This window comes from Galeopterus variegatus, unplaced genomic scaffold (assembly GCF_000696425.1).
Source record: "Galeopterus variegatus unplaced genomic scaffold, G_variegatus-3.0.2 Scaffold779, whole genome shotgun sequence".
Classification (NCBI taxonomy): Eukaryota; Metazoa; Chordata; class Mammalia; order Dermoptera; family Cynocephalidae; genus Galeopterus; species Galeopterus variegatus.
In genome coordinates, this window is record NW_007726890.1 from 432,419 (window position 1) to 458,303 (window position 25,885).

At 35.3% G+C, this 25,885-nt stretch overlaps 1 protein-coding gene across 4 annotated transcripts in view; it reads left to right on the forward strand.

Annotated features, from left to right (window-relative positions):
* SMARCA1 (SWI/SNF related, matrix associated, actin dependent regulator of chromatin, subfamily a, member 1) overlaps positions 1-25,885 on the forward strand; it is a 78,961-nt gene that overhangs the window by 19,711 nt on the left and 33,365 nt on the right. For all 4 annotated transcript variants that reach the window (XM_008572396.1, XM_008572395.1, XM_008572394.1 and 1 more), the window contains 10 exons: positions 79-147; positions 3,183-3,292; positions 4,720-4,946; positions 6,694-6,815; positions 10,601-10,753; positions 12,734-12,866; positions 13,485-13,633; positions 16,103-16,222; positions 21,875-21,985; positions 22,241-22,354. In XM_008572396.1, coding sequence (XP_008570618.1) covers positions 79-147; positions 3,183-3,292; positions 4,720-4,946; positions 6,694-6,815; positions 10,601-10,753; positions 12,734-12,866; positions 13,485-13,633; positions 16,103-16,222; positions 21,875-21,985; positions 22,241-22,354 — 1,308 coding nt within the window. The remainder of the gene's footprint in view (positions 1-78; positions 148-3,182; positions 3,293-4,719; positions 4,947-6,693; positions 6,816-10,600; positions 10,754-12,733; positions 12,867-13,484; positions 13,634-16,102; positions 16,223-21,874; positions 21,986-22,240; positions 22,355-25,885) is intronic.

Here is a 25,885-nt window from a genome sequence, read left to right on the forward strand (position 1 = left end):
AAATTACCTGCAAAAATAAAAAAAAAAAAAAAAAAAAAACAACTGTGCACTTATTGCAGAATTTCCACCCCTCCACAGGACTTTGATTCTTGGTTTGACACTAAAAATTGTCTTGGTGATCAAAAACTTGTGGAAAGACTTCATGCAGTAAGTAATAGCAGATAAGAACTTCAGTAGTTAAATATATCTAAGTAAGCCATAGAATCTGTTTAAACTTGTGGGTTTGCTTCCTGGCTTAATCTCACTGCTTCTCCCTCCCAACCTTTCTGCCAGCCTTTTGGTCGACAGACTCCGCTATATCCTCAGCCTCTCTGCAGAACAGCTTTTTTGCCTTGGCTCTGTCCCACGGATGATGGGGTCCTCTCCAGTAGAGGCTGTTCACTTTCTCACACCCAACAGGTCCTCGGGATAGTATCAGTATTTTCCTAGTTCCCCAAATGCCACATCAAAGCCACCGTTTCTCCAGTGTCATGAATAAAGCCCTTCATTTAGGGTCCAAGCTATCTTGCAGTTCCACCCACTACCCATTCTCTTCTCTGTCATCTATTCATCAATAAGTGACTCCCTCAAATTTATTGAACACCAGTTTTCCATTCTTTGATAACAACTTCTTATATCCTTCTAGCTCTTTTGCTCATATCACTCCTTCTGTACCTGTTCTGTTGCCTCACAGAGCCCTCCAGTCTCTGGACTACTGCTTTTCCTCTCCCTCTGTCAGCCCAGCCCATTTCTGTCGTGACTTTTTTCTGTATCCAGTAAGGAGCCCATTTTCTATCACTTGAACCACTCTCTTGCCAGTATTCCCAAACTCCCTTGCTCCCTTGTCCATCTGCCATACCTGCCCTGAAAACCCTAAACTGGAATAATGTAACGGTCTCTCTGTCCTCTGGGTTTGCATTCTGCTTCTACCCCTCACCAGCAGAGTGGCCCTCTCTGTACTGGGGCTGGTCAGCACCGATAAAGAAGATTTTACAACCGTAAAGGTTGGAACCAATATGATATCTTGCTCTCTAACATAAACTGGGATTTTATGAGGCCAGTGACCTCCAGCTTTCTTTCCCATTTCCTGTAACAGCTATTTCAGACCTTCCCTAGTCTCCCAAGACTTCTATCTCAGGTATTTCCTGCCTTCTTCCTCTCTCAGCAGATAAAATCATTCCTTTCTGAAAGACAAAATAGAAGTCGTTAGGTAGGAACTCCTTCAATGATGTCTGTTTTCCTATGATATCTGCATAGGAACTCCTTCAATGATGTCTGTCTTCCTGTGATATCTGCATAGGAACTCCTTCAATGATGTCTGTCTTCCTATGATATCTGCATAGGAACTCCTTCAATGATGTCTGTCTTCCTATGATATCTGCATAGGAACTCCTTCAATGATGTCTGTCTTCCTATGATATCTGCATCTGTGTTACCTTCTGTCTGAGTGGAAGAGGTATCCATTCTCTGGTCAATGGCTGATTCTTCCATATGAACCCTGGATCTCATCTCTTCTGATTTCCTTTTGGACTTTTCCCCATGATTTATCCTTTTAATTGACTAAATTTCCTATCTCTTTTCCCTCAACACATAAACATGCTCAGGTATTTCCCTTATTACATCCAAACTTGAACCCGTACTCACCCACCATCGCATATATACAAAACAGTGCTCTCTCGACACTGTGTCCCTCTCTAGCTGTGATTCCGTTTCCTTCCCTTAATAGCTGGGCTTCTTCAAAGAGTACTTTATCCTCTTCATCTTTACTATCTAATTTTTTATTCACTCTTAAACTTGGTGCCCGCTGGCTTCTACCCATTCCGTCCCACTGAAACTTTGATCTCGCAAGATCTTCAATGACTTTCCAGTTCCCGAATTTAAGGTACATCTTTTGTCAGTATCTTGGCTTCTCTGTACTATTTAGCACTGCTAACCACTCCTTCCTGCTAGAAACTCCTGCTTGTTTTCTCAGATACCATTCTCTCTTGGATTTTCTTTTACTGCTTTGGCCACCCTTATCAGCCCCGTTTTGGACTTCCCTGTTTGTCTCTTAAAGTGAAGCATTTTATAGGGCTTTGTCTTTCACTTTCATACATGCTGTCCCTGGGGGTCCACTCTCATGGTTTCACCTATCATCTGTATACTGATAACTCCCGAATTTCCTTCTCCTAAGCTCTATACATGCATCTCCCACTGCCTTCTGAGTTGTTCTGCCTAAATGTTCCACAGGCGATTTAAACTCTTAAAACTCTCAGAGAAGTGTAAGAGGCCCAAAGCAGAAACCAGAAGTCTTCTTTTATTCTTCCATTTTCCTTATCTTCCATAGATCTCTAATAATAATAGCTACAGTTTATTGAATGTTTACTGTAGTTAAGTTCTACATATGCACTACAACAAAGTTTTATGGCAGCCTTGGAAATAGGTATCATTATCCCGATTTTAAAATGCTTGGCATATACACATACCGTAAATATATTTTTGGACGAAGTATAAGGAAACAGGCTTGGAAAAATTAGAGAACTTGCCCAGGCTCTAATGATAGCTAATCGGGGACTAAGCTCATTTTAGAATCAGCCTGATCTAGGTTTGAATTCTGCTTCTACCACCTACTAGCAAAGTGACTTTGGTGAACTTAAAACTGAAATAATAACATTTTGCTTAAAGATTTATTGTAAAGATTAAATACTGTATGTAAAGTTCATAGTACAGTGTCTGGCATGTCGTAAGTAGATACTCTATAGATGGTAGCACTTTATAGATGGTACACGTCATTCATGTATTTAACAATTTTGAAATGACCTGCAATTTTCTTTCATTTTTGGAGACACTCTGACCTATACTCTGACTTCAGATTTCCTCTCTGGTTTAAAAATTTTGTTGTATTATAGTAGCCTTTTTTTCAAAAAAAAAAAAAAAAAAAAAAAGGTTTTTTAGTGCTTACTAAGTAGTCAATAGTCTTGTTATCTTATTTTTTCATGTATTTCATGTCATCAAATCATGGATGTCTAATTTAGGACCCTGATTCTGATTTTCTGATAGGCCAGTACTTGGTGTTTCTTTGCCGAGAAAGTTGGCAACTTGTGTTGGTAGTGTTTGTCAGATTATGTAGGGGGAAGTAAATTTCACATGAGAGTGTTGTTAATAAAATACATTTTATAATAGTAAATGTTTTATCAATTTTTATGAAAACTATCACTTTTTAGGTTTTAAAACCGTTTTTGTTACGTCGTATAAAAACAGACGTAGAGAAGAGTCTACCTCCTAAAAAGGAAATAAAGATTTACTTGGGACTGAGTAAGATGCAACGAGAATGGTGAGCTGTTTTCTTTCCATTAAAATTTATTCGTGTATGATAATTTACTAATATTAGCTTTGTAGTTGTTCAGTTATGCCTTTAGTTCAAAAATTACATTTTAAATTTAAATGGCAAGTTAAGAGTTCAAATATTTTAAGAGAAAATTTGCAAGTATGAGGGGTCTTCAAAAAGTTCACAGAAAGATTTCTATTATCTCTCAATTCCATTTTTCCGTGAATCTTTTGAAGTATGCCCACATTTTATTTACCTTTAGGAAAGAGAATGGGTTTTGGAATCTGTAGATCTGTGTCTGAAGACCATGTGTTGCCTCTTAATAGCTATTTGGCTTGGGCAAGTTACATAACCTAAATTTCTTTTGTGTAAAATGGGGATAATAATACTTAGTTTATGAGGATGATGTTAGTATTAAAGGAGATAATGTCACTGGCATAGTTGGTGGTTATCCTTGCTTTTTCCATTAGTAAAAATAGTAATAATCATAATAATAATGATGATGGTGATGATGATGATGAAAACATCAGTGATTGTGGATATTACAAAAATAGAAGCTGGAATGGTTTGATAAATACAAGCAAAGCAGGAAATTGACAAGGGGAGTCATAAGGAATCATGAATAGAACATGTTAATCATGTAATAATGCTGCTAAAAGGAGCAAAATGTTGCTTATATAAATAAAATTAGATCATATATGAAATATATAAGGATTTCTCTACTATACAAGCCAGTATAGTGTAGAGGTTAAGAGTATATTCTTTGAACTCAGACATATGATCAGACCTTGGCTTTGTCCCTTGTGACCTTGAGTAAGTTGTTTAACTTCTCTTAGCTGCCTGAATTTCTCTCTCTAAAATGGGGATAATACTAGTACATCTCAGAGTTACTGTGAAGACTTAGGGGATGATTTGTATAAAGTCCTTGACATGACACCTGGTGCTTGCACCCAGTGCGAGTTGTCTGTTGTAATTAAACATTATTATTGGTCAGGTGTATACATAGGTCTCTTTTTGCGTGGGTGAAAGTCTGGAAAAGATAATGAAAAATGTTTACAGGATTAGAAAAAATGTCCTGTGAAGGCAAGTATAAGAAATTGAGATTGTTTTTAGCTCAAACAAGTAAAAGTTAGATGCCAACTTTCAGCAAATATTGTAGTTATTGAATAATTATCAGGTATAATTCTCTGAACGATTATCAGCTGATGGTGATTTTTAGTAATGGATAAAGCAGGAGGAAACAGGTTTATAAGCAACATACTAGTTAAAATGTTTGAATTTTCATTAGTTTCTTGTTTCTGCTGATCAGATTTAGTCTAAAATCAAATCTTGTTTATCTTTAAATGGGGATCTAATCTGATTGCCAAAGGAACATTTCTTTATTGTATTAACCTTTCTAATAATTTATGATTAATTATGCTTTAACATTTTAGGTATACAAAAATCCTGATGAAAGATATTGATGTTTTAAACTCTGCTGGCAAGATGGATAAGATGCGACTCTTAAACATTCTGATGCAGCTTCGAAAATGTTGTAATCATCCATATCTGTTTGATGGTGCTGAGCCTGGTCCACCTTATACCACTGATGAGCATATTGTCAGCAACAGTGGTAAAATGGTAGTTCTGGATAAACTGTTGGCCAAACTCAAAGAACAGGGTGAGCAATAAATGTTTAAATTGGCATGGAATAAATTCATATTAATGACTTATATATGAATAAATTTTTCCATATTCACTCATTCACTTGTTCAGCAGACAGTGTTGAGTACTTACTATTTGCCAGGAATTGTTCTATGGGCTGGGAATACAAAGATGCATAAGACAACAGTGTTTGCTTTGGAGAAGCTCACAGTGTACTGAGGAGGAACAGTTGCAGTTCATTGTGATGAGTGCTGTGATATGTTGAGAAACTGGGAGTTGGGAAAGTCTTTGCAGAGATGACATTTGAGGTGAATGCTGGAGAATATGTAGGAGTTAACCATGGGAAAAAGGCGGGGAAGGATTTTCCAGGGCAGTGAAACAGAGGTGTCAAAGAAGTGGGGGAGCTTATGGTGTTTGGGGTAGAGTAGCAGTTGATGAATCTGGGAAGATGGATGGGACCAAATTATGAAAGGTCTTTTAAACCATGCTTTAAGGAGTGACATGACCAGAGTTGTATGTTAGGAAAAGAACCTTGGAAGCAGTGTGGGGGAATCTATTAAAGGTGAGAGAGTAGAAACTGGAGACTAGTTGAGAGACTATTGCAGTAGTGCAGTGAGAGATCCTGTGGACCCATCACTCATCCTTAAGACAAAGTAAAAGCAGACTTTAAGTCATTTCAAGATATGTGGAGGATTTTGAAGACCTTAAAAATGCATAACTCAACAAATGCATCATTCTATATTGCATCCCTTGAAGGTGTGTGTGTGTGTAGTGGAGTTGATGCCAGAGGAGAGGGTCTGGGAGGCCCAATAGTTGACCTCAACCCACCTCATCCTCTTACCAGGTTCTTGTCTCCACCACAGGAAAGAATTCAAGAGTAGAGTCACAGTAGAAGATGAAAACAGGTTTGATGTAACAGATAGGAGTTACAGACTTCACAGAGAAAGTACAGCCTAGCTCCAGAGACTGAGCAGTGCCCACACCAAATGTAAAACAAGAGAAATGCACACTTAAAGTGTAGTACAGAATGCAGGCTGGCTGAAGAGAGCAAGCGGCTGCTTTTTGAAAGTAAGCTTGGTACAAAAAGAAAGAAATACACACTCCACAGGCAGAGTATGTGCTGGCTCTAGGAGAGTGAGCAGCAGCCTTGCCTTCTGACAGGATTCAGCTTTTATAGTTTTGCTATCTAATACACATTAATGCTATCTAATGAATATTCAACTAAGGGGGTGGTTCTGTGTATGTATAACATAGTTTTGCATATGCTCAGTTGGTCTCCTTTTAGGGCATGTTCATTGGTCAAATTCTATCACATGCACTGAACATATTCAAGAATTTTCTGTGCTTTTTAGCACCCCTAGTGAAAGGTCATTCAAAGGATAAACTCCCTTCCACTGAGCATGCTCCACCACTGGGATCACATAAGCCTGTGTAAATTCCTTGCTCAGCTACTGGATTTGAATAAGTCTGCCTGTTGTGGTCTCAATCTCCCTGTGCTGTGCTGAAAATAGGTCCAGTAAGCAACAGTAACTCTCTTCTAGGGGAGGGTCTAGAGGAGGGGATTGAGAACTTGGGGAATGGCTTGAAACCTAGAGGCGTATCCTGAAACCTGAACCCAGGGAAATTGAGCACCTTCTATCTGAGTGATCATGTGCTATATATTTATATTGCATATAATGTTTAATTTTACTTCTGTAACTTTCAAGTTAGTTTTATACACATTGTATAACTTGCTTTATTTTTTTTTTGGTGAAATGTTTTAGGTTCAAGGGTTCTTATTTTCAGCCAGATGACTCGCTTGCTGGACATTTTGGAGGATTATTGTATGTGGCGTGGTTATGAGTATTGTCGACTGGATGGCCAAACCCCCCATGAAGAAAGAGAGGTGAGGAAGAGAAAACAAAATACGACCTCAAAAATCAGAGTTCAATTAAGTAGCATTTTTTATCATGTTAGGTAGTTTTGAACTTTTTCCTTTTCTTCAGCTAGGTGCATTGAATTTCTTGTTTCCATCTCTCTCTCTCTTCCATCTTTAGTTTGGCTTCCATTCTACAGACTCTTTACATGTCATCTTTCCCAAGGTCTTCAAAGGCATCCCCACATATCTGAAGGACACCACAGCATTCCATCCTTATCACCTCTAACCAGTGCTCTCTCTGACTCCTTTGATTGCTAACTCTTTCTCACCTTACTCTCTGACCTCTCAATCTATGTCATTTTCTTTTCTTGATTTGCCTCCTGCAATAGACCCTTGTCATTAGTGGAGTTTTAATGATTGAGATTTTGCTGGTTTATGAACAATCCTAAAGACTCATGAAACGGTAATTTGTAAAGAGAATAATCATGGTTTTATAGAGCTTTTGTAAAAATTAAATGTGACAACATAGGTATGAACTTGGGTCCTGGGACACTAAAAGGTTGATGTACAGGAATGAGTCACGTAGTGAGTAAGGCTACCTACACCCAGTATCTTTCTCAAATTTGGAAATTTTTACAGGATTTTAGATTATCCTTCACAAATGTCATGGGTCTAATGTATTTTAAACTCTTTAAGCACTTTTTGAGCAAGGCTTTGCTAATTTATCTCCTGTTTTTTGTGATCCTTCAGGGTTCTGTCTATGGCTTCTGTTTTAAGTCTATACTCATGTTCTGGGCGAAGATCATGATTTTATGGTATAGTAGAAAATGCACTGAATTTGGTTTCAGAAGATTTGAATTTTAGTGTGAACTTCACCACTTTGTAGCATATGCAAGCCATTTTATTTTCTGAGCCTCAGTATCTTTAATTGTATTATAAGAATAATATTATCATGTAGGCTTCTTTTTTCTGACAAAATTGCTGTGAAGATCAATGGATATAATAGGTATGAATACAGTTTTAAGCTACATAGTGCACTATATACTGCATGTCATGAAATTGCACACAGCCTTTTTTTTTTTCTTTCTCAGCTTTAGGGTCCCTTTTAAGTCTACAAAGACTGTTAGTCCCTCTCCTTCCCTAGCTGCAGTGGTGAGCACTCTTTCTTGTGTGCCTCTTTATTGATTGAAGCCTGGCTATAGCATAGGATGGTGTTCACAGCAAGCACACGAGCCTTTTTCACATTAAGAATTTTACTGCTACCCACTATAGAGAAATAGTTGTGATAACATTTACACATATGGGGATGTTTCAAACCTTACACTATTCCTTGACCCATAGTAGTTTTTTTTTTTTAACTCTGTCTGAGATGGTATCTTGAAGCTTTACTGGGCTTTTGCTGACTTATTCCTAAGAACTGTTTTCTCTGAATGCACATTAAGCATAGGCCCTACAGTACCATTCAAGATGCCCCTTCTTACTAGAATGAAGAGGATACCAAGGCAGAATAACAGGTGCTTTCTGACCTCATGTACCAATTTGCATTTCTGGCTGACCTCTCTGTTTATTGCCTATTAATGTCCAAATTCTTCTGTTTTTTTTTTTTTTTAAATTTCAAATAATGTTCTCCCTTAAGAGACATTTTTTTTTTTTTTTTTTTTTTTTTTTTTTTGTTTTTTGCCGCACCGCGCTCAGCCAGTGAGCACACCGGCCATCCCTATATAGGATCCAAACCCGCGGCAGGAGCGCTGCTGCGCTCCCAGCACCACACTCTCCCAAGTGCGCCACGGGCTGGGCCCCCTTAAGAAACTTTGAATTACAGGTATTGACTTTCAATATAGCAAAGTCAGAGCTGTTCATTTTTTCTTGGAAATGCTCTGCTTTCCCATTATGTTGTCCACACTGTCGTTTCATCTACTTGCCCAATGAGAAGGGGAAGACCACATTTGATTCCTTACTCTGATTGTGTGCCAGCTGTGAATAGATAATCCTTTCCCGGTAGCTCTCAGATTTGCCCTTTTTCCATTATTGCAGCTAAATGCACCTACCTAAGGCCAGTGGTCATTCTCTGACTTAGTTCCTGTAACCTTTTACTTAATTGGCCTCCTCTTTTTCAAAGGGAAAGGAACCATCATTTGTCAAGCAACTACTATAAGCTAGGCAACTTAAAGCTCCAATTGAATTCTCCCAGCAGCCTGGTAAAGTGTTGGTATAATTTTCTCAATTTGGAACTGTGTCTCAGAGAGGTTAAATGCTTGCCCAGAATCACAGCTGTAATAAACAGTAGAGTTGTGATTCACGCCCAGTTTGTGCTATTTCCTCTACACCAAGGTGCCTCTCACTACACCATGCTGCTTTCTATACTGCCCCCTTTATGTGCTCTACTGACTGTGGCAGTGGGAGTCACCTCTGCCTACAACTTTGACCTTGCCATCCCATTCATTTGATAAAAAAATGATTTCCTGTGGTTCCTCCTTATACAAGTAATATATAATTGCTGAAGGAAATCAGAAAATAAAAGTGTTTCTGGCAATCTTTATGTATATGTAATAAGTAATTGATAGCATACTATATATACAGTTCAGTATCCTGATACTTTTTACTCAACATTATATTGCACTTCTCTATGTTAGTAAAAAAAAATCATTGTAAAACTAATTCTAACATTTCATCCTATGGATATACTATAAGTAATTTATCTCCCTGTCATTGATCAGTTGTTTCCAGTTTTTCTCTATTATGAATAATGCTATGGTGAAAGTCCTTGTACATAAATTTTTGTGCACATTTATGATTATTTCCTTAGGATAAATTCCTAAAATTCATTACTGGGTCAAAGGGTATGAACATTTTTTAAGGCTCTTGATGCATATTGCCAAATTGCTTTCCAGAAAGGTTGTACCAATTTACACTCCCAGCAGCAATGTATGAGAGTGCCCGTCTCACTGCCCCCTTGTCAACATTGAGTATTATCATTTTTTTAATCTTCAAAAAATGGTATTATGATTATGTTGGTTCAGTTTGCATTTATTTGATTACTAGTGAGATTGAACATTATTTTTTTTTTGTTTTAGCCATTTGTATTTATTCTTCTGTGAATTGTCTGCTCCTTTTTTTTTTTTTTTTGGGTCATTTTACTGTTAATCTTAGTGCTTTTCTAATTAATTTGTTTAAGATATTTATGTAGTAAGTATATTAACATCCCATTCGTTTTTAGGATTCTTTACTAAATATCCCTGGATTGCCTCCCTGATTTTCCTCGTTACTTTCCTGTGTGTCCCTTGTTACCATACTGATATAAATCATCTTACCTTCCGCTTGATCTGTTGCTCTCATTCTCATTTTTAAACCTTTTGCTCTCTTGGCTGATCTTCTAAACTCTACCTTCTTTATTGATCCTTCATAATAGAGTTGAGATTTTTGACATTTTACCCCCCAGAAATAATTCAGCTCTTACTCAGTTAAAACATTTTCACTATTATTGTTTTAAAATAAAGTAAATGAATTATTATTTGGTTAGTTAAGTTTGTCTGTATGATTGTTCTAAGTTTGTGTCTATTGATGTAAGCTTTTAAAGATTGGGAACTTCATTTATGTAATATAATTTCTACAGCAATTCACACAGTACAGTATATAGATAGATACTTAAATATTTTTGAAGATGGAAGAATATTATAACGTGTATTTATAAAGAGTATTATAAGGTATATAAAGATTTTCTGTATGCATGTTAAATTTTTAAATTTATTTGAATTTATTTATATAATTTGATTTTTTTTCTCCTTTTCTATCTTTTCGTCAATTAAAAAAAGGAAGCAATAGAGGCCTTTAATGCTCCTAATAGTAGCAAATTCATCTTTATGCTGAGTACCAGGGCTGGAGGTCTCGGAATTAACTTGGCAAGTGCTGATGTGGTTATACTGTATGATTCAGACTGGAATCCACAGGTTGATCTACAAGCTATGGTCAGTATTCTTTAATGATGTCAGAAATTTATCATAGTTCACAATACTATTGTTATTTATACAACACAAAGGTAATTTATAATAAAAGAGTAACAATTTTTGGGAGGTTTTGTAGAGTTGATCATTCTGGAAAACAAAGTTGCTGTGCTAAATGCAAAAACAAACAGAAGAAATGAAAACAAACAAACATATCCCAAATCCAACTACAGCATTGATGAGTCGATTTTTGCTTTTATCATGAAACAGAAATATTAGTTTTTTACTCATTTCTAAAGATCAAAGAGGATACATACAGTTGTTTAATGAAAAGAGTTAAAAAATCAATCTCATTATTATTCTGCTTAACAAATAAGTATATTAAATTCTTTAGTACTGAAACTGGGAGAGGTAGGATTTTAACTTTTGTAATAAGAAAATTGGGAGAGAAGATAAAAAGGTAAGAAAGGAATGTATTCTAGGAAAACATTTGCTTGTTATTTGCTACTTACTATCCGAAAACTGTTCTACACTTTTTAAAGAAGCTTTTTCAGGGAGCTATTTCTGTTACACTTTAGTGTCATCATGACACTAAAGATAACCTCTTTGATATTTTGGTGTCATTTATTGAACTAAAGCTACAACTTCTCTCAATGTGACTCATATTTTAAGATAATTTCAGAATTAAAAAGATGCAAAACAGCTGTGTATTCAAAATCCCAAGAAGTTATGGGATAGTTGTCTTTTTGGAAGCAGTAAAAAGTCATATGCCAATGAGGCATAACTTACAAGTTCTTCCTTTTATAATAGAGAATTAAAAAATGTTGACCACTGGGACATTTAAAAATCAATATGCTTTGGCATAATTATTAGTACTTTAGCATGGAATTGAACTACCTGTTTGATATGACTAAGCAGGAGTAAGCCCCAGTAAGTTACAAGGTTACTGAACTGGAAAATCTGACGGTGATAGCACTTCATTTCCTTAAAAGTGTTAGAGTACAGCTGATCTTGCCGGATTTATTGGTTTGAGTTAAAATATTGCATTCTCTTTTAATGTGCTGTGTTGAAATTTTGTTACTAGGTTCCATTTAGTACAAAGGCTGTTTTGAACCTTTTTTCTATGATTTTTTTTTTTTGCCTCTACTACCTTCCCTTCTTTAAAAGGAATAAGAAAGAAAGATAGACCACAATAAAATGTTGAACTTTCAGGAGAGAACAGACCTGTAGTTACTAGAGTTGGGAAAGGGGGGCGGGGGGGGGGTGGGGGGTAATTGAGTAAGGGATACAAAGAATAATTATGATTTATAATGATGAACATGCTAATAATATTGATTTGATTATCACATACTGTACACAAATACTGATAGTCAACTTTGTACCCCATAAATATGTATGATCATAAATAAATAAATAAATTTTTCAGGGGGGAAAAACCACTCTCCCTACATGTGTTTATATTACCAAAAGTTGCCACCTGTCACCTTTAGCAATTATAACCCAAAGGACTAATTCTAGACCACTATATAGTAAGGATATTAATATCCCGTTATTTTTTTACGACCCTTTACTATATACCCTTGAATTGCCTCAGTAAGTAGAAAGAACCACTTGATGATGAAATAAAGCAGACTTTTGCCACCATAGCAACTCTTGCTGAATACTTTGTTCCTCACTTATAAAACTCTTAGTTTGGAAGATGTGTATATTTAGTGACTTAAAGTTACTTAGTAACTCAATCCAGAAGCTTTCTCTTCTCATCTTAAAGGGACTTTGCCTTTTGTCCTGGAAGTTTCTCATTAATGGTATAGTATAATATTTGCAGATTTCGTTGTTACTAGGGGTCTTTAGATATTCTTAATATTCATCATCCTTCTTTCAAACATGGAAGGTCTAGAAAGCTATATTACTAATTTTATTTTCAGAATTTTACTGCATATGATGGCTATACTTTAAATTTTATCCAGAATATCCAATAGCTTATATGGGGACTCTTTCTACTAGGATCGAGCACATCGTATTGGTCAGAAGAAGCCAGTACGTGTATTCCGTCTCATCACTGACAACACCGTTGAAGAAAGGATTGTAGAAAGAGCAGAGATAAAACTGAGACTTGATTCAATTGTTATACAACAAGGTATTTATATGTATAATCAGGTGGTTTTCACAAAAAGACGTGCAGGTCTCTTCAAAGGAGATTACTTTTAACAAAGATTGACCAAAACTTGCAAACTTAGAGAAAGTCACTTTTAAAAAATGCTAATTGAAATCTTCCTAATTGAAACATTTGCACTCAATATGGGGAGTAGTTGAACATCACTAGCTTATATAGTTGAATACTGATAGCCTGCCTTTTGAAGTATTATTGGTATTATTAAATATTACTGGTATTATTTAGCAGATAAAATGTCCAGTTTTAAATTTTTTTAAACGTGTATTAGAGGTTGCCTTTTCTTCTCTTCCAGAAAAGATATGAAAAACAAAGTTTGAACATGAAAAATTTTTTCTTTCCTTCTGGGTTTTAACTTAATTTTACAGAAGGAAATTCATATTGAACTAGAAAGTATGGTAGAAGAAAAACTTGTAAGCTTGTTTATAAAACAAATAACTTTACAGCTCACTAATTTTTTCTTTTGTTGTTCTTAAAAAGCTTTATGTACGGTTAAATGCAGTAGTGTCTGATTAGAAGTATTATGCTAGGCTTTCTTTGGAATATGATTGATAGAATATTTACAATTCTAATTTTTATTATTAGGAAGACTCATTGACCAACAGTCTAACAAGCTGGCAAAAGAGGAAATGTTACAAATGATACGTCATGGAGCCACCCATGTTTTTGCTTCTAAAGAAAGTGAGCTGACAGATGAGGACATTACAACTATTCTGGAAAGAGGGGAAAAGAAGGTTAGTTAAAATGGCATTTTATTTCCATGATGGATTGCTTTAAAATCAACATACATTAGCATACTTATTATACTTGCATTGTACTGACCTACAGATTTCAAATAACTCATGTTCTCTCTGAGAACTTGTAGATTTATTTCCAGCAGTGGATTAGGATTTTTTTTTTTTTTTTTTTTTTGTGTGTGTGTGTGTGTGTGTGACAAAGACTAAGAGCCAGAATTTAAAGTTAAATGACACTGTACCCCACAATATGTACAAGTACATGTTAAAATATTTTGAATTAAAAAAATAAATAGAATTGAGTGACCTTATGCCTCATGCTTATTGAAAATACTGTACTTAAAAGCCGTGTAAAATTTGTGTTTAATCACATGTGTAAGAACTGTGATTTTGTGATTTTTTTTTTGCACTAGATTGGAAATAGTCTACTGATACATTGTGTTAATTGAAAATCTTTTGTAAACATTGCGTGAAATATTAAAGCATTGCAGGTTGAACATCCCTAATCCGAAAATATGAAATTCAAAGTGCTCCAAAATCCTAAACTTTTTGAGCATTGACATGATGCCACAAGTGGAAAATTCCGCACCTCTGGTCCTGAGCATTTTAGATAAGGGATATTCAACCTGTAATGGTAACGATGAAGATGATGTTAAAACTGTAGAAGTGTGTACATTCGTAACGGAACAAGGAATTGTGTCACTTTATAAAATCAAAAAGAGACTTCTAAGACAAAAACTGTTGTCAATGAGGTCGATGACTCTGGAGGAAACATTTAAAAAAGCTACTGAGCAGAATGCCTCCTCGTCCCTACAGGGCCCACTTCCTGGTCCCCCGCCTCCTTCTGGTGTTTCTTCTCAGCTGGAAAACTAAAATACAGTGTACAGTAACCTTTTAATCAAAACACAGCATTGTGGGTAGAGACTGAAAGGCTGCCGTTGTTTGCTGGTGCTATTGTTTAACAGCTGATAAAGGTATTCTGGTGACGCTACTGTGTTACTTAGTTACCCTGAAGATACTATTTTTTTTTACTGTTAAGTACCTATGTCTGAATAAATGTAAGAAAATGATTGTTTATTAGTAGCATATAAATTCAGAGTCAGGAACGATGGTGATGCCAAACAACCACAGATTGTCCACATGGGTGGCTGAGATAGTGACACCTTTGCTTTCTGATGCTTCGATGTACATGAACTTTGCTTCATGCACAAATTATTAAAAATATTGTACAAAATTAACTTCAGGCTGTGTGTATGAGGTGCATATGAAACATAAATGAATTTTGTGTTTAGACTTGGGTCCCATCCCTAAGATATCTCATTATGTATATGCAAATATTACAAAATCTGAAAAAATCTGAAATCTGAAACACTTCTGGTCCCAAGTATTTCAGATAAGGGATACTCAACCTGTATTTGTTAAAGCATAATAAGTTGTCTCAGAATATTGTGATTTTGTGTTTAATTTTTTTCACAAATTATGGATAATTTCAAACATAAGCAAAAGTAGGCAGAATAGTATAATGAGCTCCCATGTACTTAATGCCCATTTCCAGCAACTGTCAACCAGTCCTGCCGTCCTGGATTATTTTGAAGAAAATCCCAGACTTATCATTTCAGCTGTAAATATTTCACTATGTATTTCTAAAATATAAGGATTCTTTTAAAAAACATAATCATTATACCATTGTCCCACCTGGAAAACCCCAATAATTCTTTAATAACATCAAATATGCAGTTAGTATTCAAATTTTTAATTGTTTTATAAAGTTATACTTTTAAAAAGTTTTCTCTTTTTAAAAAGCAAAATGCAGGTCAGGTCTGCACATTGCCGTTGATTGATATGTTAATCTGTATCTTTTTAAATCTGTAGGCTCCCTTCCATTTATGTCTTCTTTTCCATGTAATTTATTTGGTGAAAGAACCTGGGTTGTTTGCCTTTTGAGTTACTCACAGTGTGGATTTTTCTGATTCCATCTCCATGGTATATTTTACCATGTTGACTAATTATCCTGTAAATTGGCTGAATTGCTTTTTATTGGTTTGTTTTTTGAAGATTTTTTGTTTTTGAGGTCATATCTTGCGTTTTGAACAATCTTGTGTTAGTATGTTTCATACTGGTATGCAAAATGTGTTGTTTTACTTCAAGTTTGCCTTTATTTTAGCATTATTTGTTTGTCCCATTAAAATTATGTATGTGATAGAAATTATAATATGGCTACATCTTCAGCGATGAAAGATTTTAAAGAGTACCTAAGTGAGAATACTTGGGAAGCACCATTTACGTATTTAAAATACTTTGGGCAAGTTAAATTTATGTTCAAGTTTGATGTTCACATTGCATTCTTACCTTGTAAACTAACAGACTGGATATTTCGTGTCAAAACCTGACTTTTACAAGGTAGCGAGTCCACAGATAGTTACAAGTAATTCAGTGATAATTTTCTTATTTCAATGTATTCAACTTTAGACTGCAGAGATGAATGAACGCTTGCAGAAAATGGGAGAGTCTTCTCTAAGAAATTTTAGAATGGACATTGAACAAAGTTTGTACAAGTTTGAAGGAGAAGATTATAGAGAAAAACAGAAGGTAACTTTTTACTCTCAACCATTAGTCCCTCACATTAGCATTTCTCCCCATAACAATTATAAAATAACACTGGCATTATCTATTATGATACTCTGCTATAGAGTGAAATTTGATGTAGGTCAAAAGATTTCATGCAAAGGCTAACTTTAATATATTTTGCTGGTTTATTATTATTAACATCACTGTCATCACCACCATCATCATCATCAGCATTGTCATTTTTGCTGCTACTGCTACTACTTTTGTTACTGAGAAGCAGATAGCATTGTGTTCCTGAACTCGAGCTGAAATCTCAACTCTATCACTAATCAAGTCACTTGGAGTACTCAGTTTTCTCACTTATTAAATGAAGGGTATAGTAGTTATATCTTAGAGTGATTCTGATGATGAAATGAGTTAATATTCATAAATACTCATAAAGTAATTAAACCAATGCCTGGCACTTGGTATTAACTATATGAGGAATGATATTATTATTAACATTTAGTTACTTAAATGTCAGAAGACTTGTTACATGTGGTCTCATTTATCATTTATAAAATAATACCTTGTCTTACACTACATGGACAGCAAGGGTCTGTTGAAGAAATGGGGGTTTTATTTATTTTGTAAAAAAAACAAACAAAAAACCACAAAAACAAAAACTTTTTATTTTGAAATGACTTTAGACTTAGAGAATGGTTGTGATAATAGTACAGATTTCACACGTATCTTTCACTCCAGTTCCCTAATGTTGACAACTTATATGTTAGTATAATTATCAAATCCAGGAAATTAACACCAATTTTTCCCCTTGGTGTCCTTTTCCTGTTCCAGGGGATCCAATCTAGGGTCCCACATTGAATTTAAAAAACAAAACAAAACAAAAAAACCCCTTTATTTTTAAGAACAGTTTTAGGTTCACAGCAAAATCGAGTGGAAAGTACAGAGTTCCCACATACCCCACTTTTCCATGCACAGCCTCCCCACTATCAACATCCCATACCAGAGTGGTACATTTGTTACAATGAACCTGTGCTGACACATCATTATCACCCAAAGCCCATAGTTTACATTAGGATTCACTCTTGGTGTTGTACGTTCCAGGGGTTTGGACAAATGTATAATGGCATGCATCCACCATTGTAGTACCATACAGAATAGTTTCATTGCCCTAAATATCCTCTGTGCTACATGTATTCATCCCTCTATCCCTTCAAATGATGGCAATCACTGATATTTTTACTGTCTTCATAATTTTGCCTTTTCCAGAATGTCATATGTTTGTATGTAGCCTTATCCGATTGGCTTCTTTCACTTCTTAACATGTGCTTAATGTTCTTTCATGTCTTTTCTGGCTTGATTGCTCATTTCTTTTTAGTGCTGAGTAATATTCTATTGCCTGGATATACCACACTTTATCCATTCACCTACTGAAGCACATCTTGGTTGCTTCCAAGTTTTGGTAATTTTGTATAAAGCTGCTATAAACATCTGTGTGCAGGTTTTTTGTGGACATAAGTTTTCAACTCTTGGGTAAATACCAAGGAGCATGATTGCTGGATTGTATGGCAAGAGTATGTTTAGTTTTGTAAGAAACTGCCAGACTGTCTTCCATAGTGGCTGTACCATTTTGCATTTCCACCAGCAATGAATGAGAGTTCCTGTTGCTCCACATCCTCGTTAGCATTTGGTGGTGTCAGTGTTCTGGATGTTGGCCATTTTAATAGGTGTGTAGTGGTTTCTTGTTGTTGTTTTAATTTGTAATTCCTTAATGACATATGATGTTGAATTTCTTTTCATATGCTTATTTACCATCTGTATGTCTTCTTTAGCTCAGGTCTTTTGCCCATTTTTTAATTGGGTTGTTTTCTTATTGTTGAGTTTTAAGGGTTCTTCGTAATTTTGGATAATGGTCCTCTCTCAGATATGTCTTTTGCAAATATTTTCTCCCAGTCTGTGGCTTATCATTGTCTTGACCCACATTGCATTTTTATTAGTGTATATCCTTAGTCTCTTCTGCTCTATGACAGTTCCTCAATCTTCACTGTTTTTCATGCCTTGACATTTTTGAAGACTACTTGTCAGTTATTTTGTAGTTTATTTTTCACTTTGAGTTTGTCTGACATTTTCTCATGATTTGATTGCATAGGCATTTCTGGTAAGAATACCACAGAAAGGATGTTATGTGCTTCTCAGTGCATCATATCAGGGAATATATGATGTCTATATATCTTATTACTAGTGATGTTAACCTTGATCGCTTAGTTGAAAGGGAGTCTGCTGGGTTTCTCTGTCGTACAGTTACCATCTTTCCCTTTGTAATTAATAAATATCTTGGGGGAGATATTCTGAAGAACTTCTACCCACTGATTATATTATCTATTGGTGGAGCTTACCTGCAACAGTTATTATTGTGGTGTATGGACTCATAGGTGTTTATTTCATTTCTTGAGTTACAATCCAAATGTATTAGTCCGTTTTGTGTTGCTATAACAGAAATACCTGAGACTGGGTAATTTATAAAGGAAAGAGGTTTATTTGGCTTACGATTCTGGGACAGCTGCATCTGGCATGGGCCTCAGGCTGCTTCTCCTCATGGCGGAAAGTGACAGGCAGCCAGCAGGTACAAGCAGATCACATGGCGAGAGGAAGCAAGAGAGAGAAAGCAAGAGAGGGAGAGAAGGTGTCAGGGTCTTTTTAAGCAAGGAGCTCTCGTGGGAACTAATAGAGTGAGAACTCACTCATTAATCCCACCCCTCCCCCAGGGAGAGCATTAATCCATTCATGAGGGATCTGCCCCCATCTCAATCAGTTTCCAACACTGCCACATTGGAAATCAAATTTCCACGAGTTTTGGAGGGGACAACACATCCAAACCACATCACCAAAATATATGTAATGATAGAATTCTATCATTATTTATTTTGTTACTCAAATGGTTCCATAGAGCTGTTATATTTTTGAACTGACAGAAATGAATTTCATTGAAATAAAAAAAAACTCATTCTTACTGAAAAATGATTGATTTTACTGAAAAATGAGAGGTGAGCATTGTATTAGTTTGTATTGCAGCTAGTATGCTGATAATGCTTTGTTGCTGTTATTGTTTCTGATAGATTTTAGTTTCTTGACTTATATCTATCTACTTGTTTTATGTATAATCTTAACTCAGACTGCTTATGTTTTATCCTACTGAGATGGAGGTGATAGCCTGTCTCCACAGTGTAGAAATTACCTTCCTAATATGCTTTTTAGATCTCATTATGTGATATGAATTTTATTAATTTTACAATTATTCCTATGGGCTTATGGGTACTAGGTACGTTTTATAAAGTGGAAAATATTATACAATGGAGTCTAAATTTCAATGGAGCTTCTTATCTGCATTTTTGGAGGAAAATTATTATTATTTTTGATGGCTGGCTAGTAGGGGATCTGAACCCTTGACCTTGGTGTTATCAGCACCATGGTCTCCCAAGTGAGCTAACCAGCCAGGCTTAGAGGAAAATTTTAGCAAAATAATGATGCACAGATACAGAGAAAGTTTAATAATAATTATGATGACTTGTATTTTTAGAGGAATAACTGGCTAATAGTAATGTCTAATATTAGAATTTTTTTCTGAATAGACTGAGCTGAGATTATATTTTATTTCTCTCTTTTTATATTTTCTAGATAGGTTCTTAAAATAGGTTCAAATAATCCATTGAAGAGAATTGGAGTCCTGAAAGAATATTGTTTATAAATCATGGGAATTATACATTGAGGTAGATTTTCATATATGATTTGTTGAACCAGTTGCATTAATTTACCAGGTATGGTCATAAAGTAAGTCATAATGGCTGACGTTAATCCTGAGTAAATTAACTTGAATAAATTAGTATTAATGTACTTTTGTTTAAAACAAACTAATTCAGCATAATTTATTATACTTTTGAAATTTCAGGAATTGGCCTTATTTAATGTTTATTTCAAATTTGAATACCTAACCTTCAAACAAATATAGGCTAAAATGGCCAAATACATTACTTTTAGAAAGTTAGTTTAAATGATTATTAATTTATTTTCACTCCAGTTGAGAAAGATAAAATATTAGTTATTTATAAAATATCTTTTCCATTACTATTACCTCACATTAATCAGTCTGAAAAAAAAGCAAAATTCGTTTCACTGTTGTGGGTATTTCTAATTTTACTTAGACATCACTTTATAATATTTATATCATGTAGACCCTTAGAGTTAGAAAAGGACTTAAAGATTATTTGCTCTAACCTTTCTTGTAATTAAAAAATCTCATCTATAGCATCTAGGACAGGTATCCAGCCTGTTTGAACACTGTAGTGTTGGGAATCTTACCTTTCTCGGGATTGTTTGTTTCACTGTTTTATATTCTCTAGTTCTCAAAAAACTTCTTATTTGACTTATAAGGTCCTTGATGAAAGAGATTATTTTATTCATCTTTGTATCCCTGACACTTACTTGCATTTAATACAGTAGATACTTAATGCATGGTTATTAAATTATATTGAGTAGCAATCTACTTTAACTTTCCACATTGATTTTAATCTTAGGGATCAACAAAGAACTGTGTTCTTTTCTATTTGATAGACTTTCACATATGTGAATGCCACTATTATGTCTGTCATTTGTCTTTACTTCTCTAGACACCGTGAGAGTTTGTAGATCTCTGACAATTCTGCTTATCTTAGTTTATCATCCACTCTTAAAATATAATGCCAAGGTTGGATTCCAGCCCTTAAATAAGATCAAATAGAGTGGGACCATTAGTGGTAGATCAATTGCCTCTTTTAGGCCATTAATGGTATATTTTACTTAAAGGCTTAGGCTAGGCACTGTGAAATCAAGAAAAACACGTGAGTTAGAGAACCATTCCTCAGACTCCAGAACTTCGTATTGTCATTTTGTCTGTTGATTGTTAAATTTTATTTTCTGGGTAGTAAGGGAGTAAAATTTTGTAATGCTACCAAATCATTGTTTACATTACTTTGGATGTTTAATAATGCCTTGTGTTTAACTCTTGGCAGTTTACATGTACTGTATATGGTCTCATTTAATCTTCAGGGTAGGTATTATTATTTTCATTTTACAGATGGAGAAAATAATTTCCCCAAAGTTATACAACTGGGGAAGTGGCAGACCCTGGATTTAAATCTAGGTCTTTCTGATTCCACTGACTTATCCCACTGTACCACAGCTCCCTTTCCAGGTCTTATTTTACCATTTCATTTGATTTGAAGGGATATATGCCTGTCATGTTGATATTCCTTATTTACCTCTCATGTCCATTTTCTAATTCATACACTTACCACAGTTGTCAGAATCAGTGTTACTCTTTTTTCTCTATTAGCTTCTATTTATTTATTTAATTTGACATAAAATACTAAACAGATTATGAGAGTTCTTCTCGATTACTAAGGGAGAACTAATCTTCAAACCTTTCAAACAACAACAACAAAAACATCTTTACATCTAAACTTGATGTACAATACAAGGTTTTGGAATGTTGGGGGTGTAATTGTGGTTTATGAACCAAGTTTTGATTCTTTCTAATGGCTTTGGTTTTCACATGCTTCTGCAGCTTCAATGTACTCGGTTTTGGTAAAACTGTTTGGAGTAATTAAACCCCTTGTTCTTGTTTGTTGTGTATAGCTTGGTACGGTGGAATGGATTGAACCTCCTAAACGAGAACGCAAAGCAAACTATGCGGTGGATGCCTACTTTAGAGAGGCTCTGCGTGTCAGCGAGCCAAAGATTCCGAAGGTAAAACAGTCCAGTCCAGTTTTATGTTCTATGCTAGATTTCTCGTGTAACATGGTCTGTGATTCCGATTTACTTATATTATTGCCAAATCATTGTCCCTACAATAGAACAAAAAAGTACTTGATAGGGCGCAGCCATGTAAATGGATTCCAATTGTATTTATTTTTCCATATATCGAAGAAATAGTAAAAGATAAGTATGTTCACTGCATGTACTGAAAACATATAATAAATGTAATGCATTTTCCCCTCACAGGCTCCAAGGCCTCCAAAACAGCCAAATGTTCAGGACTTTCAGTTTTTCCCACCACGTTTATTTGAGCTCTTGGAAAAGGAAATTCTTTATTATCGGAAGACAATAGGCTACAAGGTAATTTTTCAGTTTTTTAGATTAGTGTAATATAATCTTTTAACATAATATAATCTATTAAGCTACACAGAAGGTGTTACATTTTAATGTTAGAGAATGTAAGAATAAATCAAAACAGTGATGTTTTTAAAACCAAGAAGGAGGTTTATGGAGAAGTAAAGCATCAGACTACTGAACTGCCAATAGGATCATCATTAAATGGGATTAATGGAGAATTATTCATTATTTCAAATGGTAACAATAACATTTTTAATAATGCTAGTGTTTGAGTGGTCAAAGAATATAGAGAAAGAACAGTAGGTATGGGTTTAATTAGAAGTGAATGTTGATACATTATAGGACATTTTTGAATATTTTCCTTAATAGGACCAATAAATATATTTTTGTGCTTATTTCTCACAGGTTGATGAAAGCCTTATTAATGGTTAGTAGATTGTGGTCACTTAGGTGTTAAAGATAATGATAAACCTGATAATGAATTATATAATTTTAAAACGATCTTTTGGAATTCAAAATTCATATTTATATAGGCAGATAGGGACCTATTTTTAGTGAGTGAAATTTAATGTTTGTCACACTAAATTGATCATATTAAGAGATTAAACACACCAAAGGTTGTTTCCATATGTTCAAATTGACTTCCTAGTGAATGGAGTGGGATGACTAAAGCTATAGTAATGACTAGTATAAACTGAATTACAAAAATATTAACAGTATTGTAATTTTATGAAGTTTTCTGTTTTATAAGTAGGAAGCTATGTTTTTAAATTTATTTTGTGAAACTTTATCACAATGGGAACTATGAGGGTACTTCAGAAAGTTCGCAGAAAAATAGAATAAAAAGATACTATTCTCTCCACAAACTTTTTGAAGACCCTTTGTATGACCAATTTTATTTTTTATTTTTTGGCAGCTAGCCAGTAAAAGGGATCCAAACCCTTGACCTTGGTGTTACCCGCACCATGCTCTGACCAAGTGAACTAACTGGCCAGTCCTTTTGAATGTCCAAATAGTTTGACTAGTAGCTGGAATGTGGTAAAGCTCCATGTTTATAAGATATTTAGTTAGTTCATTTATATTTTGGAATTTGAGTGGACCTCTAGTGTTTCTGCTATTTGTCCAGAGTGGGAGCATTACTATTTGAATAAGAGCAAAAAAAGAAAAAGCATTGCTTCCTATTTATATACCAAAGTTTAAAAATATATAAATAAGAACAAAAAACTTAAGGGGAATATGAGTGATTAGTTACAGTCTAGTTAGGGAAATATGATTAAATTTGAATGTATTATTAAACTAATAGGACTGAATAAAATCCTTCTTAGGAAATTGTGGAAGAGTAAAGTAAACATGGTTGAGTATTCAAACCAGGTATAAAAACAGTTTCAAAGAAAGTGAAAACTGTGATATGCCAGAATAAGCAGGCAAGTTATAGTTCAAAATGCAAAATAAAAGTAGTAAAATTAATAACAAAGTAGTTAATAAGATTGGACAAAATAAAAATTAAAAAAAAATAAAAATAAAAAAAAATAAAAAAAAATAAAAAAAAGATTTTATGAGGTAAACACATATGAGTATATAGCATCATATTAAGGTGTATCAGTCTGTTTCTGTTGCTTATAACAAAATACACAGAATTGGTGATTTATAAAGAAAACAAAATTTATTGCTTACAGTTTTGGAGACTGGGAAGTCCAGTCCAGGGAACACATTTAGTGAAGGCCTCGGTGGTGGCGACAGTGATCCAGGGGTCTCACATGGCAGAAAATAGCAGAGCAGAGAGAGGGCAGATTCTTTGTGCTTCCCTTTTGAAGCCCGTGACCTCCGTTATTAATCCATTCACCATGGCATGGTCCTACAATCTAAACACCTCTTCAAGGCCCCACCTTTCAATTAACCATTAGAGGATTTCTACCCTTTTAACACTGTCACAGTGGGGGTCAAGTTTTGGAGGGACACTTTAGGTTTTAGGTTTAGAACATTCTTTTCTGTTACTTTTATTGACTGTTATTAGTGAGACTTGAAAGGAGAATTAATTAAAATGTTAGACTTCAGCTAGTCATAAACCAAATATTTGTGTAGAGCATTTTATAATTTACGAAATGCTTTAACACATACTTTATTTGATTTCTAAGAACCTCATGAAGTAGGTATTATCATCTCCTTGTAATAGGTGAGGTAACTGAAGTTCAGAGAGTTTGTTAACTGACCTTGTTCAAGGTCACAAAGCTAAACAGCATTGCCTTGGATGCTGGTCTCATGCCCAGCTTCTTGGTATTCATATGCTCTGCTCTTTCCATTCCAACATTCTGGACTCTTTCCACATGTGATATAACCCTTCTTTCTGCAGTCCTAAATAAGGACTGTGTTTATAGTGTTGTGGCATGTCGTTTGGGGGGTGGGCCAAGTGGTAGTCAAGCAGCAGCAATAAAAAAAAAAAAAAACTTTGATGATATAACTGTTTATGCTCTTCTTTGGAGATCCTGAAATTTTATTCCCTGTGATAATTACGATGCCTACCCCGTTCTGGCCATGGCTCCAGTTTGAATGTGAACAGTGCTTCTCATTACAGGTGGTTTGTGGTTAGGGGTGAGATCTTACAGTGACTCCTTTGGTGCTGGCCAGCTGGAAGGAGACGGAGGAGAGAGGAAAACTCAGAAGACAGAGGAATGAAGGGAGAGCTGCGAAGCACAATAGAAGGGAAGAGGGTGAAGGAGAGGTGGAATGAGGGAGAAAAGGAATGACTAGGGAGATGGCATGGAATTCATGCTATTGCATCCCATCTCCCAGAAAGAAGCAACCGGAGAGAGAATGAGTGAAAGGAGGACTTCTTATTTTCAGTTATTGCCTGTTTATTGAGTACTTCTCTGTGCCAGGTGCTGTGCCAAGTACTTGGGATAAAGCAGTGAATAAGACACACAAGGTCCTTCATCTTGTGAATTCTAATGGAGGAAACAGACATTAAACGGATACCGTGGTGTACCGATGCCAATATTTGCGTGTTTCTGCGCTTACTAAGAGTGCTAGGGGGGCAGTATAACCTGGGTATCTAATGTGGACTGGGAGATGAAGGAAGTATTCCCCACGGAAGTGTCATGTAAGCTGAGATCAGAGCGATGTGAATTAGCCACAGGAAGTGTGGGAAAGAAGAGCTGCGGTGGGGAATCTCATGTGCAGAGCTGTGGAGGTGAGAAGAAGGATGGCCCGTTTTGGGGACTGCAAGAAGGTGGTGTCGCTAGGGAGTGGTAAGGAGGAGAGAGACTTGAGATGAGGCTGGAGAGGGGGTAGAGTCAGATCATGTGGAGCCTTCAATGACCTATAGAGTTGAACTGAGCTTTCGATCAAGGAAAAACCTTGGTATGTTTTTAAGTTAGGGAAGTGGGTGGGTGAGTGGTGAAATAATAATAGCAGATACTTATTTAGTCCTACTTATGTTACTTACTGTTCTAAATTCTTTGTAAATATTAGCTCATTATCCTCATAACAGCCCTGGAACTACATCCTTATTTTACAGATGAGGAAACTTAGTCATAG